Below are 16,551 nucleotides of genomic sequence, written 5' to 3'. Positions count from 1 at the left end.
TATTGTTCTTTAATTTTATTAAAGAGGGCCCCTGAATGTCAGTTAACCTACTGGGCTAAACTAGAAGGGTTACCCTCTTTAAAGATGGTTGAAATAAAAAATTTTAAAAAAATATACCCACTCTGACCCAAGACCCTTGTTACGCACCTGGTGTTAGCGCCAATGTGCCCCCCTCTGAAGCTGGAAACCTTGTTTTTGCAAAATAACTTGATGCAATTTGCTGTTATAGGCCTAATCAATAAATTCCTCATCAACCGATATAACCTTAAACATTCTTGGAATTGATATAACATTACTGATGTCGTACACACCCTTCAGTGTGAAATGCGGCTCTCTTTGCAAGCACATCTAACATCTAAGAAAAGAAGAGCTTAGATTGGTACCAGATAAAATAATATTGTTATCAACACTAATACATTATGCTAATTTTCATCTTTGTAAGAGTATAAGACAGTGCGAATTATTTCTGTGACAGTCTTTTGAAGTGTGTAAAGCTCCATTTTATCCCATACATAGTCAAAATATTGGGGGGATGATACAATGGACCATCCCCCCTTGTCAAATATTGGGGGGATATATCCCCTCCATTCCCCCGGGATCTACGCCTATGGTATTAAATATTGTACATTGAACAGTAATTGTAGCAAACAAAGTACGCTCGATTTAACACTTGGATTTTACTCTTCCTTCCCACAGTGGTGGCGCCTGGATCTGCCCGACGGAGGGGCTAAAGGCCCTGATGGGGGGGGCTAGTGGAGCGAATTGAGTCTCATTTGGCAGGGGGGAGGGCCAAAGGGCCGCCCAGGGCCCCTGGTGGGGGTCCAGTGGGCGAAGCCCCCTGGAAGCCACAGATATTTGATGAATTTATGGCGAAATTTTATTACTTATTTGATAGGCATCGAGTTACTATAATATGACTTCATGTAGGCTATGCTTTCTAATGTTAAAATCAGCTTCCAAAACCAAAACATTTTGAATAAAGCAAAAAACAGAGTATGCAATGTAACCATCTAATTTATTTTCAAATATATATTGGAAATTTTGCATGAAATCTGTCAACCACGCTGTCATGGTTAAGGTTGCTTCACCTATCACGATGTATTCCAACCATCATGAGGCTATCTAAATGAGCATTTGTCATAACAGAACGCAAATTATTTTTAATTAGTCTCATTGAATTATTATTATTATTATTATTATTATTGTTATTGTTGTTGTGATGAAAAGTTAACACAAACTATATGGTGGCTAAACGAATATTACATGTAAATATTTTTTTTATTTGTTTGTTCCTCGACAAAATTTATCTATGCTTCCCCGACGGGGGGGAGCCTATGCTTCCCGGACGGGGAGGGGCCTATGCTTTCCCGACGGGGGGCTATAGCCCCCTCTGGTGCCACCACTGCCTTCCCAGCTGACTTCTTAGAGACTTATAATAGAACACAACAATTAAAATTGCCTTATAAAGTTAATAATAATTTTAAAATAAAGAAAATTTTGCTATTTTTTTTTTCAAGATTCTGATGTTTGTAAACATACAAGTCCGAAATTGTGCAGCCAGGGATGCATTAGCCATGACGGGGGTTATGATTGCTATTGTCAGGAAGGCTACACTCTTATAAACCACACATACTGCCGAGCTATTGGACCAGACCCACTAATCATTTTTGCAGACCGTTACACTGTCCGAGGATATGACCCACTTAAGAATGAATATCGAACGATCGTATACGGTCAGACAAACGCCGTAGCCGTAGACTACGACTTCAGGGAAAAGCAGGTCTACTGGTCAGACGTTGTTCTAGATGAGATCTACCGCTCTAATATAAATGGTACTAGTTCGCCAGAAGTCGTCATAACTGGGGCTAACATACCAGATGGGCTATGCATTGACTGGGTCTACCGCAACATTTACTGGACTGATACGGGAACCAACAGAATTGAAGTTGCAAGTCTTGAGGATCCAAGCAAACGTACTATTCTCATTTCTGATAATTTAGATGAGCCAAGAGCTATTACTATTGACCCAAGAATCGGGTAAGATTTTATTTCTATTATCTGGTCAGGGGCAGATCCAAGATTTGAAAGAGGGGGGTTCAAAATGTTTCCAAAATAACCCAAAATGAATGGGGGTCCAGAGTCCTCCCCGGGAAGATTTTGATTCCTAGATAGCCAGAAATGAGCTTTCCTGACTTCTGAGGAGTCTTTTAATGACCTTTAAGTTCTTCAAAATTCAAGGTTTCCCCTTTCAAAAAAAGGTGAGGTAATTTTTATCTCATTCTTTAGGCCTATACATAGACAAAAAAAATCAAAGATATAGGCATTATATTATTATATTCCAACAATATTGAATAGTTTTTCTTCCATGGATCGATGAAACGATAGGCCTGAAGAACGCACTTTCATACATAAATTACTACGACATCGAACAAATATAGTGTGTATAATTTATTTAATTGAAGACTAATTGGGCGAAGACTAGTTGGGCTAAGCCTAGTTTGTCTGATCTGCCAACATATGCCTAGGTAGGTTAGCATGCCTTTATTTCTAATAACTAGTTATTATATTACGTTTTAAAACGTTGCAAAGTTCTTTTTAACAGAATTCTTGTTTTTCTTGAATACTATTTTATGTTTTTCTACAGGTACATGTTCTGGTCTGATTGGGGTCAAGCTCCCAAGATTGAACGCGCAGGAATGAACGGAATGCAAAGACTGACCCTCGTGGACACTGATATATATTGGCCAAATGGTCTGACCACTGATCTGATTAGTGATCTCCTTTTTTGGGTTGATGGTCTTACTCAACACAGCCTAAGTAGCATCGACTACAACGGCCAGGGTAGACGAACCATCCTCCAATCAAATTCAATATTGCCTCATCCGTTCGGCATCACTGTTTTCGAAGATTATGTCTACATCACAGATTGGCAGATAAAGGGTATCATTAAAGCTAACAAATTCAATGGAAACCATACCATTTTAGTTGATAACCTTTCTCGACCTACAGGCATCCAAATATATCATCCTCAAAAACAAATTAACGGTAAGACTTTATTCCAAATTATTCATGTTTTGTGATTTTTTTTAATAATGCAGTTAACACTGTGCCCCTCTCTTTTTTACTTTAGGAATTATTAACTATTGTGGAGGTCATAACGGTGGATGCTCTGATCTGTGTGTAGCTGCCCCTCATGTGAGCGATAATTCGGCTAAATATTCCTGTCTCTGTCCCACAAACTCTTTCCTAATGCAAGATGGGCGTACATGTGACAGTTCTACAATAAATCCACTGACACCACCTTCTGTTCAAACTATTGGTCCACCAGAAGACAGGCTGACCACACAAACGGGGACCGAGATTACTATTGGTAAAATAAATATCCAAAGTGTTCTCCTTTGTAGTTGATGATATTATTCGTACGTTAGCCGTATTGTGGGCAATGTTGAAATTTATTCTGGTAATTCTAACTGTTACCAAGTATGTATGAATGCCTTCATTTTTTATCTATTTAGAAAAAATATTTGACAATCGCATTTTATACAAAAAGAAAATCACATTTCATTAAAAAATTATTATAATCAAACTACCCGACGGAGGGGCTAAAGGCTCCGACGGGGGGGCCTAGTGGAGCGAATCGAGTCTCACTTGGCTAGGGGCCAAGGGGCCGCCCAGGGCCCCCGGTGGGGGTCCAGGGGGCGAAGGCCCCTGGAAGCCACAGATATTTGATAAATTATGGCAAATTTTTATTACTTATTTGATAGGCATCGAGTTACTATAATATGACTTCATGTAGGCTATGCTTTCTAATGTTGAAATCAGCTTTGAAACAGGGTATGCAATGTAACCATCTAATTTATTTTCAAATATATTTTGGAAATTTTGCATACAATCTGTCAACCACGCTGTCATGGTCGAGGTTGCTTCACCTATCACGATGTATTCCAACCATCATGAGGCTATCTAAATGAGCATTTGTCATAACAGAACGCAAATTATTTTTAATTAGTCTCATTGAATTATTATTATTATTTTATGTTATTTTTGTTGTGATGAAAAGTTAACACAAACAATATGGTGGCTAAATATTACATGTAAATATTTTTTTTTATTTGTTTGTTCCTTGACAAAATTTATCGTCTTCCCCGACGGGGGGGGGGGCTATGTTCCCCGACAGGGGGCTATGGCCCCGCACCCCCCCTCTGGCGCCACCACTGCCTTCCAAGCTGACTTCTTAGAGACTTATAATAGAACACAACAATTAAAATTGCCTTTTATAAAGTTAACAATAATTTTAAAATAAAGTAAATTTTGTATTTTTTTTTTTAAGATTCTGATGTTTGTAAACAGACAAGTCCGAAATTGTGCAGCCAGGGATGCATTAGCCATCATGACGGTGGCTATGATTGCTATTGTCAGGAAGGCTACACTCTTATAAACCTGTTTGCTGTTGGTGACCTGTCTCTTATAGGGCTATAGCCTCCCCGTCAGGGAAGCATAACCTCCCCGTCGGGGAAGACGATAGATTTTGGCGGGGAACAAACAAATAAAAAATTTCATGAATTTTAATTCATCAAATATCCATGGCTTCCCGGGGTTGAAGCCCCCTGGACCCCCACTGGGGGCCCTGGGCGGCCCCCAGCCAAGCGAGACTCAATTCGCTTCACTAGCCCGCCCCCCCCCCTCGGGGCCTTTAGCCCCTCCGTCGCGTAGTTTGATTATAATAATTTCTTAATGAAATGTGATTTTCTTTCTCTATAAAATGCGATTGTCAAATATTTTCGCTATATAATATATTCGCTATAGGATTCGGCAATAAAATCATGAATATTAATGTGTAATTAATTAGTGTATTATGCAGGCGTAGGACCAACCTATGAGGAAGATTACCGTAGAATATTTGAAAACCACAGCCTTGTAACCCCTTTTTATTATAATTCTGATATATATATTTTAGAAATGAATAATGATTAGAAAAAAGTATTTTTTGAAGGTTTGCATGACGAAGTAATAACATATATGCCTATGTTTAAGCTAATAAGGATTAGGCTATGATTACAAAAAACTGTAAGGTCTGGGCACCCAGTCACGGGTAGTTCTACGAAATGAAGTTTGTTTACTTGACGTTTAAAATGCACAAGTACAATATATAGGTACAGATAGGCCTACGGTAGTTTATGAAAAACGATGACAATGATTAAATAATGGTGACAATAGGCCTAATGATGATGATGACTACGAATAAACTGGCCTATAATAAACATAGTTGATTTCTCGTAACCAGTGGGACTTGTTTTCTATTATATTGGCATCACCCCATCTTAAAAAGATACTGTACAGACAATGTTACGTTACTGTTTGTCATCATTTCTTGTACTGTACTCTGTGTGTGTTCATGATTTCGGATAGGTCGACATTATATGTGAAACAACGATGCCACTACAATTACCATTTATTAATGAATAAACTCAATGATAAAATGAATTTAACACAATACAATTAAATATTTATTCGGATACACTAAGATCACCTACATATATGATTATTTATTATTATTATAACTATTATTTTTATTGCTAAGTTATGTATATATCCTCATGTTGTGCAGGCTTACTACTACTGCTACTACTACTACTATCACCGCCACCACCGCCGCCGCCACCGCCAAATCCTATAGCGCCACCAATCGACACTGTCTCAAACGTCCAGGAAAAAAATTTCGCCTCCCAGCCTGGTTTTACTATTCCATCTTTTCCCACTCCAACCTAAATGCGCCATGCTCGTTTATGCATTGTTAAACATCTCAATTTAGTTCCATTACACTATAGCATTTGATAAAACATTATTGTAATACAATGTGTGTCTTTATCTTTATTATTTTATAACGTAGACAAAAAAGACCCATTGATAAACTGTAGTATGGACCGGGTGACATCAATCATTCCGTTGGTTAACTATATCCAGCCATTAGCAGTTGACGACTTGTCCGAACTGACTGTTGATTGTTTTCCTGTTTCTGGATCAATGTTTGCTGTTGGTGACACGACTGTTGCGTGTACTGCAAGGGACTATGTCAATAATACAGCTAACTGTTCTTTTGTTGTTAATGTCTGTATGTATGATCATGTTATATTTCATCATGGAGGAATAAGTTCTGAACTTATTCCTCCATGATTTCATTAACCGAACTGATATTAATAAATGTGATAAATAGCTGATTCTTTAAACACGTACATTCAAAATATAAAGCATTTTTAAGCGCTCTGAGAAATATTCGAATAAATTGTGCATAGGTCTTTTCGACTGATACTATGTACTTGTTGTAGCTCCATTTATACGTTTTTCAAGTTGTTGGCCATATTGTTTCAGGTAGTTCTCTACATTATTTATTCAGATGTTTAGATGTTTTAGGCCTATTATTTGTAATTTGTTACTTTTATGACTTTATTAATTTTGATATAGGCCTATAGGGCTAATGTTTTACATCACACTATATACACAGTACACCCTCCAATTCGAGACCCCTCTAACTCAAGACCACTTTTCCAAAGACCCAAATAATAATCTTCAACCAGTAACACAAAGCTAGCCCTCTAATTGGAGATCAACTCCAAGACCACCCCAAATATTTAGGTTCTAAAGGTGGTCTGGAATTTGAGGGCGAACTGTATTTGCTCTTGTCTTTGCCTTTTAACTCTTCTGACACCAACCAAAAAATTATATTAATCAATATGTTATGTGTTTACTTTATAAGATATTTCAATAATTTAGTTTAGATTACATTATAAACATACTGTATGACGATGCTTTAGATCAGAAATATTCATTTCTTCTCGCAGTAAACTTTGCCTGCCCTGAGGATCACGCGTATAATACCCCAAGTTATGTCTATTTCGATGTCATTGGAACCGATGATGTGGGGGTTGATATCACGTGTGACCATTTGTCTGGAAGCTTGTTCAATGATACTACATTAGTTTCATGCGTAGCAACTGATACCTTTGATAATAATGCTGTCTGCAATTTTCAAGTAATCATAGGTTAGTCGCTATTCCACACTGTAAAAGTTTAACCATTGTTGCCAAATTTAGAATCATTAAGATTTAGATCATTAAGATCTGAGTTGAAAACTTGCATTTCTTTGGATATTTTTATTTTAGAACTGTAGTTGTTTCATCCTAAATATTAAAAACTCCTTTAATGGTTATGCCGGGATTGTAACTTGTTTATACTTGCGATATTATGTGGTAGGAAAATAAAATCATAAAGCATGTTTATAAAGATATTTTGTTATAAGCGGGTGCAGCAACAATCTATAGTAAAATGATTTAAAACGTATGTTTGTATAACACCAGATGAATAAATCACTGCTGTTTTACTGATATACAAATTATACCCTTATAAAAGTATATTTTTATTGATTCGATTAGATACAGAGCCTCCAGTAATTATGTGTCATGAGGACAAGATAATTTCAACGGAGCCTTATGTAAAGTACGCAAAACCAACGGCGACGGATAACTATTCAAGTAATCCAACTGTATCGTGTCACCCTGAATCTGGTTCTGGTTTTCAAATCGGTGAAACACGCGTTGTGTGCAAAGCTGTCGACGAAGTCAAGTAGATATGATTTTATAGATCATTATGGCTGATCGGACATTGTGATGTCATCATATTGACATCTGAATTCAAAAAACTGAATTTTTATATGATAAATATTATAAATGATAAGAAGGCGTTTCTCAATGAGAGATACATATATCTCATATCAGGAGTCAAAATTTTGTGACATTATCATGCGCACGTGCGTCATGACGTGCACGTACACATGAGTAAATCTTTTAACGTCCTCCTAATTCTTTTTTAAAAAACTGAATTTTTCAGCATTAAAAAACTGTTCAATCCACACCGCCGCACTTCCTGGGGGTCAAAGTGCGGCGGATCACCTAACTCGTCCGCAGTGACGAGTTTCAATTTAAATTTTTAGTATCTAAGTTTAAATTTGTTATTTTTATTTTGTGTTCTATGGAGCGAGTACATTGATTGTTTGGGCTTTCGCCTATTCTCGCATCCTGGCTAAATTGTTCTTTTATGCTGAATAAATATTATTATTATTATTATTATTATTATTATTATTATTATTGTCGCATGTAATCTCTATAAACAATTTACCCACCTTGTTAGTGTAACAAAGAATAACTATTGCAAATTCTTATGTGGACACTCTGAATATTAATAGGTCTTGAATGTAGATTAAACACATTGCAAAAAAAAAATACAAGCAAGTTACAGTGTATTAAAATAATATTGCTTACATTATGTCATCTCAATATGTTGATAAAAGAGTACCGTACATTTTCTAGGAATACTTTTAAAGTTATTTGAAATAGGCAACTGTGCAATCATAATTGAGGACCCTTATGGAAACAAGCTTCCAAAATTATAGAGTTACCATCTTGCTCCCATTTTTATTTATCCTTTGTATCTGAATGTGTATTTTGTATTGTGGTTGTATGAGAGCAATAAATATCAAACAAAAATAAAACAAATTTGCTACAAAATCTAAACATGCGAGAATTCAGTATAAATTATATTAATATTGAACACAGCAGTTTACTGAATGCAGCTGATACAAAGGCATATGTTCACTAAATAATAGAATATATAATAGACCTACATAATAACCATGTTAACTTTTCTAAATTTTAAGTCACTAAAGTTGTTAAATGTAATGAATAAGGAATGTCTACATCTATCACAACATTTTAGCAATTACTGTACTGTATATCCAGTTCACGTTTTACTTCTTTGGTTGTGTCATCTAATAGATAATTTGTTTTTCAATTACAAAGGTCTTTCTTAATTTTCAGTTAAAACGTAACATAACAATTTTCAATATTGTGCCTTATAATCCTGTCTGGCATTACTTACAGGGCTTCACATAGACCGAGTATCTAAACATTGTGATACTCATAGCCTCACAATAGGCAAATATTTTCAATATTATACGGAAATTCAAATAACTAAAATTATTTAAAAACAACATTGAGAAACACACGATGAATTTACAGCTAGCTATACGTATTTATTATTACAATCACATAAATAGATCACTGTCGGAAACTATTCCAGTTTAGGTAACAACGAGTTTTAATAGTAGAAACCACACTCGTGAATATCTATACAATAAAACAAAGGCAAGACACACTCGCCGTTAAAAGGGTCAGGTATACTAATTCTACTGGAGTAGCTTAAATACAGTATTATTAATATAATGGTACAATAATGTCAATAGCCATTAATCGTGTGCTCGAAAACCGACAATGCCTGAGAACCGAAAATCGACCATGTCAGACTTAAAAATCGGCAGTGCTTGAAAATCTAGTGTTTCTGAAAATTGACTGTGCCGGAAAATCGAGTGTGCGCGAAAATCAGCGTGCCTAAGAACCGACAGTGCCTGAAAATCGACAATCGATAATAATACTTTATTGAAATCGTAGAAGTTTATAAAATCATGATAATGGAAATGTTTGACAACGTAGGAACGAAGATTAATCTATAAAAATATAAGAATTTAGCATGTGATAACTTTATATGGCGAGCTTAGACAAGCTAACCTTTGGTTATTTTTCTTTTCTAGAAAGTGAAACAGCTACTAAAATTAAAAATATAACACAGGTATGATTGTTATTGTCAAATCGATATGACATACTAATTTTTATTTCATTTGTCGTATTCAACCGTGCCGATACCTTAGGTAAACCTTTAAAAAACAGAAATACTATTAAATGTTGATTCTAACTAACATATTACCACGAATGTTCAAAGATTATAGCATAAACTTTTTAAGATAGGAGCTTTCTAAATAAATAATCATGATGTAATAACTGTCGGATCCATAATGTATACTCATGCACTTAAACATTATTTTGCACTTTGATGAACTAGGCATGTATAGGGTGTTGGAACATGAGACAGGTAGGTACGTACATAATCTTTAATCCGATGATATTGGTACTAAGGTTTTTTTTCTTTTTGTTGCCATGGTGACCGCAATTACCTTCATCTTTATCTTCAGCTCAAGTCCAATCTTTTTTCTTCATTTTAATTCTGAACTTTGCCCCTTTTGTTTGGTATTGTATTCTTTTTTTTCGTGCACTTGGGCTGTGGTTTTTCGGCGCATAGAGACGATATTGCGATATGCATTTTACAAATATATCAACATACCATTTACAAAAATATCATAATCAAGTTTTATGAATTGTTCTTTTTTAAGGAGGTGACTGAAGAAAACGTGGAAGATGTAAGTCAAGAGTTGGACCAGTATCTAGAGGAGGTTGATGTGTTGGAGCCGGTAGATGTGGTAGTTACGTCTGTGGCTTTAGAAAATATCATAAGTTTGGGTTCAACTAATGAAAACGTATGATGCTTGTGTTTTATAAACGAAAAGTCTTTTAGTGAAGAACATATTATATATAGGCTATATAGTACAATGTTAAACTATTGCAATTTCTAATAAAGCTACAAAAGTATCAACACATTATATTAGTGTGCTTTCATAATCAAACATTAGGTGATTCAAGTCTAAAAAAATATCTATCAAAGTTACTGTAACAATTCAAATATGTTGAACTCCAGAAAGAGCTAAAATTTAAATATTTTTTTTTATCCTGAATAACAAAACACAGAGCTTTGGATAAGACGGTAAATACTGTAATAAAATGTAAATAAAGCCAAGTATGGAATTATAATATACAGAGCTACTTTTAACAGGTTACAGACGCTGTTGTTAGTATTGTCGATGAGGTTGTTGGAGCCACAGACCTAAAGGTACTGCCTCAGACAACCGCTAGTATACTCAATTCGTTTGAAGGACAGGTGGACGTGATTGCAAATTCTGGTATGAATTACACACAAGTCGAAGAAAACATCGCGCTGCAAACGCTAAATCTTCACTCAAATGCAATTGAGAGTAGCTTAAAATTCGTCGTTGCTGAAAATAGTACAGATACCCGTGTATGTACTGGTAATAAATGCAGTGAAAATGTGGCATTTTCAATAGCTTTACCAGAAAGCATCTTAAAGATTTCTAAAGGCAAGTACCTTATAGAAAATTCTTCTTGATAAACCAAAACAACAGTTACATATATTTGTTCACAATTGCATGCCAAATCAAACAATTGCAAGATGTAATATTAATTGAGGTACTTTATAGTACTGTATAACATGCTTGTAATATATACGCGGAACAGAAGTTTAGTAGTTTAGTTTAATTTTTGAATAATGTATTTCAATCATTACTGTATTGTATAAAAAATGAATTGCTGTGGACAGCCAAGAATAGTTGGTATCAGTTTACCGGGTAGCTCAGACACGAAGAGGCCTTTAAGGAGAAGTAAGTTACAGTATGGGACGGTACGAGCCAGTCCACGTACACCTCGGCCTAAAGTAAATTTTACATAATTATGTTTTTCTTAAGAAGTAAAACATCGTAGTGTGATTTAAATTTTATAATCATCACTTCCTTCTTGTGACAAAATACGATGCTTAAGGAATAAGTTAATAAAGAGATATTCCTTTTGTTTGTTATTTGTTTTATTTGGTATTCAAAATTCACAAAGAACCATGCAAAATACCAGGATAACCCATAAAGCTAAAGAACAGCTTAATTCCAATGGGGTCCTTCCTTTCTAATCATTGCATTAATTTACGAATGACGTTGCATTTTGGTTTTTTTTTAGGCAAAGACGTGAATATAAGCTTTGTTATTTATAAAACCGACAAGTTGTTTCGTGTTAACGGCAAAAACACAACAGGTACCGTTTTAGCTGCAACTGTGTACACAAAAGATGCTCTACCATCGGAATTCGAAGATCCGGTTGAGCTGATATTCACTGCACCAGAGGTAATGCAAGTTATATGTTGAAATATTTAATGAAATATTCATTCTGTATACAGGCTTGTGGTTAGTTTTTAGGGAAAGAAAAATACATAATGCATTTACAATAATCAAACAATTGTTCAGTATTTCAATATATAAGGGCTTTCTATAAACCTACATTCGGCCTTGTATACAAATTTATGTTTAGGACTACTAGTTAAATCAATATCAGAAACCATCGCTTCCTATTTTTACTATAACGATGTATTGTAATGACTTTTACTCTTCTAGTCATGATATTTATCATTAGGGAGTTTTCACTGCACGACGTTAACCTTAACGTTAACGGATGACGCCATAATTTATTCATCTTGCGTTGCGGAGTACGTTAATTTTTGAATTTTATGTGCTTGACATATGTTAGTTACGGGTTTGCGCATGCGTATTCTGATTTGTTTACAAAAGGGGCGGAGCTATCGCGTTGTATGTTGGGTACTAAGGTTAAAGTTAAGGTTAACGTCGTGCGACGAAAACTACCTATTTAACACTTCTATAAACGTAGAAATTAAATTATGGAAAAATAAAATGTTAAAATGCCACCTACAGTATGTGTTAATTTTTGTGTTCAAAGTTCCTGTATATTCGATATTTTGTTTACGTGTGTACATAATGTGATAATTATATATGAGGATCAAGGAATGTGGGGCATGATTAAAGATTCACATATTCATTCATTGACATGTTAATAATTATTGAAAAAAAAATATTCGTGTATTTTTTTTTTTTTTTTGGAACACAGTTCATACCATTTACTCTACACATAAAAATGTATAATACTTGCTTATACAGGTCTCCCTTAAATTAAAGACCCCTCCATCTTTCAGCCCCAATAGAGCAACTGTCTTTCATTTTTATAAGATTTTTTTTTCTAATTAATGACCAAAGTGGCTAAACACCGTAAAAACCCAGTCCCAAATGTGGTCTCCAACTGGAGGAAGACCTGTACTGTGTGTAATTGAAATAACAATAACAATGGTAGGGAGTACACAATTATTTATAATCATTTTATCTCTATCCAAAATAATCATTTTTAAAACAATATTTTGATATAAATTATTCAATAACTAGAATCTGTCCTCCAATGAGTACAAGTGTGCTTTCTGGAATGAAACTCTGAATGAATTTGGCAATTGGTCTTTTGAGGGCTGCAAACTTGCTGGCGTATCTAAAAACCAACAGATAACTTGCGAATGTACCCACTTGACAAACTTTGCAGTCCTAATTGTAAGTGTATTAATATATTTTGTTTGTAATATGTTTTTTGTTCATGACGTGATCTGACGCCTAAATTTATCTGTCAATAATGTAAACATTACAGCTTAATCAAACATGCTGTCGTATTTTGTGATTAGAAATAATCCATTCTTTATTAGCTAGCAACGAGCAACCGTATTTATATGAGTACTTTGAGATCTAGATATGCCTAAACATGTTAATTATGGATTACAATGAATATCATTTAACGTTAATATATTTAATATCGAATACCCTATTTTTGGTTGTTCCATTCCAATTTACTTTACCTATTTTCTGTTTAATTCTGTTTAAAGTAGTTTACAAAATACATTTCATTTACAGTTTCCAAATTCTAATGAATCTTCATTTTTGAGCATTGTCACTTACATTGGTTGTAGCATGTCAATCATCGGTCTCATCATTACTATAGTAACCGTTCTTGGTAGCAAGTAAGTAAAATGCTGTATTTACTGGCCTTTCCTGTTTAGGTTGAAATTTAGCGTCACTTTAATTCTATTCATACTTAATTTAATTCGGTTGGATGATCTGATTAATGATGATTAATGGCAATCATTTTATTGCAAAGAAATAAAATGTGTTTTAACTATTAAAACGTTAATCTCATTATTGAATTTAGATCGATTCGAGGCCGTCAACCTCAACAAATAATGGTTAACCTGTGTTTGTCGATGTTGTTTCTCTACATCATTTTTATATTTGGTGTCGATACTGCTCGACAGGGAAGCAAAGGATGTATCATTGTTGCCGTGTTTCTTCACTACTTTTTACTGACGACGATTGCATGGACGGCCGTGGAAGCGGCCAATATATACTACCTAATTATTGCCGTATTCAACCAGCCAACTTCGAGGTTCATGAAATTCTCATTAGCACTTGCATGGGGTGAGGTTTTTTATCCAATTAAGTTTTCAATTTAAAAAGTTTTACTAATACTAAATAGATTGTAGCGATGGAATACATCTAACAGAAAACCGGGAAAAATGAGTAACAAAATAAAACAACGCAGATGAAACTAAATACCATTTACCATTGCCCAGTAATTTAATGCGTACGAAATGGAAATCTTATCTCACCCAAGCCTTTTTATATCAGAACTGGGTGAGGTTTTAGCATCTGGAGTGGGACGAGATTATACTGCAATGAACGGAGAATCATCTCAAATTTACCGATGATATTTTAATGATTATCCATGACACAAACTAATTAAATAATATGTTACAAGCCCTACAATTATGAATAGGATGTAGAAAGCTGGCCTATAGATAATTTTAGAACAAAACAAATATCAATAAGCAATGAAAGGAGCAACATGATAGAGTTACATCACGTGCCAAAGTATTATATATTATACCTGGAAAATTGACTTCCCAAACTAATTATTTGTGTTATATATCGAACTTTAGTATATTATAATTAAATGACATAATCAAATAAGTAAAAAGAACAGGATTAGAGCCGCAGTGTTGATTGTCTATGTCCGTCCGATACGTTTGTTATTTGTTTGAGAAATGTCAGTCTTATGTCTGTCTCTTATACACATCTTATATATATATATATACACACACACACACACACAAACAAATGGAGACTGGGCTAGCCTGGGTCAAATTCAGAATCCTTGACTACATCTTCAGGAACAACAAAGCAAAATACAATCAATGTTACCAAGGAAATGCATTGGTGCAGAATACATGAGAGAAGGCAATAGATCAACACCTATGAATCAAAGTGGTTGCTGCTGCATTCAATAATTTGCAAAAAAAAATATAAAAAAAACAAAAACAAAATGTGCTCTGATCTGATGAAATAACGCTAAAGTAAATAAAGTGCTGCAATGTATGTGTGTATATCATAATTAGAGTTTACCCTCCAATTCTAGACCAGTCTAATTCATACTTTTTCAAAGTACCTACCAACTGGCAATCTTTAGTCTTGTAACACAACGCCTACTCCTGAATTAGAGACTCAAAGTTCTAAAGGTGGTCTCAAGAATTTAGTTAGCGACTGATGTGAATTTTTAAAAAAAAGTGAGAAACAATTACTATTGTTTAAACACAGGCTTACCGTGGATTCCAATTATCATTATGCTGTCTGTTGATAAAGATTTCTACAATAACGATAAATAGTAAGTAATGACCAAACTTTAATTCAAACTCGATGAGTTTGATTTTCTTCTTATATTATTATAGTTGTCATTCATTACTTATAACCAGGCCTACTATAATAGAATTTACAGGATAATATAAATACTATTGTAACAAAATAATGATATTATAATACTTCATGTACAATTTATTATCATAATTATATGCTGGTTACTTAATAATCATTATTTATAATATTAATATTATTTCATTTAGTTGTTACATCAACAGTACTGAGAAGGGCGCCCTAATCGGAGGAATTGTTGTGCCAGTAAGTGTTATTATCTTTGGAAACTGCGTGGTTTTTGGTTTGGTTGTCAGAAAGATATTCAAAAACACCCAAGGAAAAATTGTTGATCATTCACAAAAAAAAGAGATTAGAGAGCGGTTTATCAACGCAGTGGCTATTTCATGCTTGCTGGGGCTCACCTGGATCTTCGGGTTTCTGTCTTTTGATCATGATGGTCAGTTGGTCTTTTTGGTTTTGTTCTGCATCTTCAACACATTTCAAGGCGTAGCAATCTTCGTGTTGTTCTGCTTTATGCGTAAAGAATGCAAAGACGTGTGGAAGGCATGGTTCAAGAAGTGCAGAATTCGGAAACCGAAGTTTTTCCAGAGCCTTCATACGCGTTCCGAGTACACGGGGAACAGTGGGGGCGAGATGAGTAATATCGGATCAAGTGAATTTACACAACAAACCAACGCTTCGTTTAATTTTGATTCAAATTTCTAGTAATCATAGGCCTAGATCCTAAAATAAATCATTGATATATATTACTTTTAATACCATCATTTATAATAATATACTCAGAACTAATTTAAACTCATAATGATCATGTATTCCGTAAGATAGGCATATAAATACCAACATAAGAGTATATGTGTTGCCATCAATGGTGTAACAAGGGATGTTTTACGGTGCCTTAGAACATCCTCCCCCACCTTTTTGTTCAAAGGTGAAAAAATAATAAATAACTTAATGGAAATACATAGCAATTTCAACATGAATAATTGATATGACTTATGGAAATATAGATGAATTGTATTTCAATATCATCTGTATATTGCTTTTAATACCATCATATATAATAAATACTCAGAACTATTATGGATTCATAATTATCATGTTGGCCTATTACGTAAGACAGGCATATAAATACCAACATAATAGTATTATTTGTGTAAATAATTATCATCAATGACGTAACC

The 16,551-nt window shown here is 34.5% G+C and overlaps 2 protein-coding genes across 2 annotated transcripts in view; both read left to right on the top strand.

The window, feature by feature from the left end:
• The window catches only part of LOC117107738 (low-density lipoprotein receptor-related protein 8-like), a 16,087-nt gene extending 8,463 nt beyond the window's left edge, over positions 1 to 7,624 (top strand). Inside the window, exons 4-9 of the mRNA XM_033249490.1 lie at positions 1,518 to 2,037; positions 2,645 to 3,045; positions 3,131 to 3,370; positions 5,891 to 6,112; positions 6,840 to 7,040; positions 7,431 to 7,624. Coding sequence (XP_033105381.1) covers positions 1,518 to 2,037; positions 2,645 to 3,045; positions 3,131 to 3,370; positions 5,891 to 6,112; positions 6,840 to 7,040; positions 7,431 to 7,624 — 1,778 coding nt within the window. The remainder of the gene's footprint in view (positions 1 to 1,517; positions 2,038 to 2,644; positions 3,046 to 3,130; positions 3,371 to 5,890; positions 6,113 to 6,839; positions 7,041 to 7,430) is intronic.
• Positions 7,625 to 9,180: 1,556 nt separating this feature from the next.
• Positions 9,181 to 16,545, top strand: LOC117107752 (adhesion G-protein coupled receptor G7-like). Its single transcript, XM_033249504.1, has 9 exons — positions 9,181 to 9,678; positions 10,277 to 10,420; positions 10,774 to 11,095; positions 11,742 to 11,905; positions 13,010 to 13,165; positions 13,520 to 13,626; positions 13,815 to 14,080; positions 15,257 to 15,323; positions 15,559 to 16,545. Exons 1-9 carry the CDS (start codon positions 9,595 to 9,597, stop codon positions 16,073 to 16,075), a joined length of 1,827 nt encoding a protein of 608 aa, XP_033105395.1. The 5' UTR covers positions 9,181 to 9,594; the 3' UTR covers positions 16,076 to 16,545.
• The last annotated feature ends 6 nt before the right edge of the window (positions 16,546 to 16,551 follow it).

The sequence above is a fragment of the Anneissia japonica genome, unplaced genomic scaffold (genome assembly GCF_011630105.1).
Source record: "Anneissia japonica isolate Jap-2015-1 unplaced genomic scaffold, ASM1163010v1 scaffold287871_len1641731_cov197, whole genome shotgun sequence".
NCBI lineage: Eukaryota > Metazoa > Echinodermata > Crinoidea > Comatulida > Comatulidae > Anneissia > Anneissia japonica.
The sequence above is the reverse complement of the archived record's forward strand: the minus strand, read 5'-3'. Positions and strand labels throughout refer to the sequence as shown.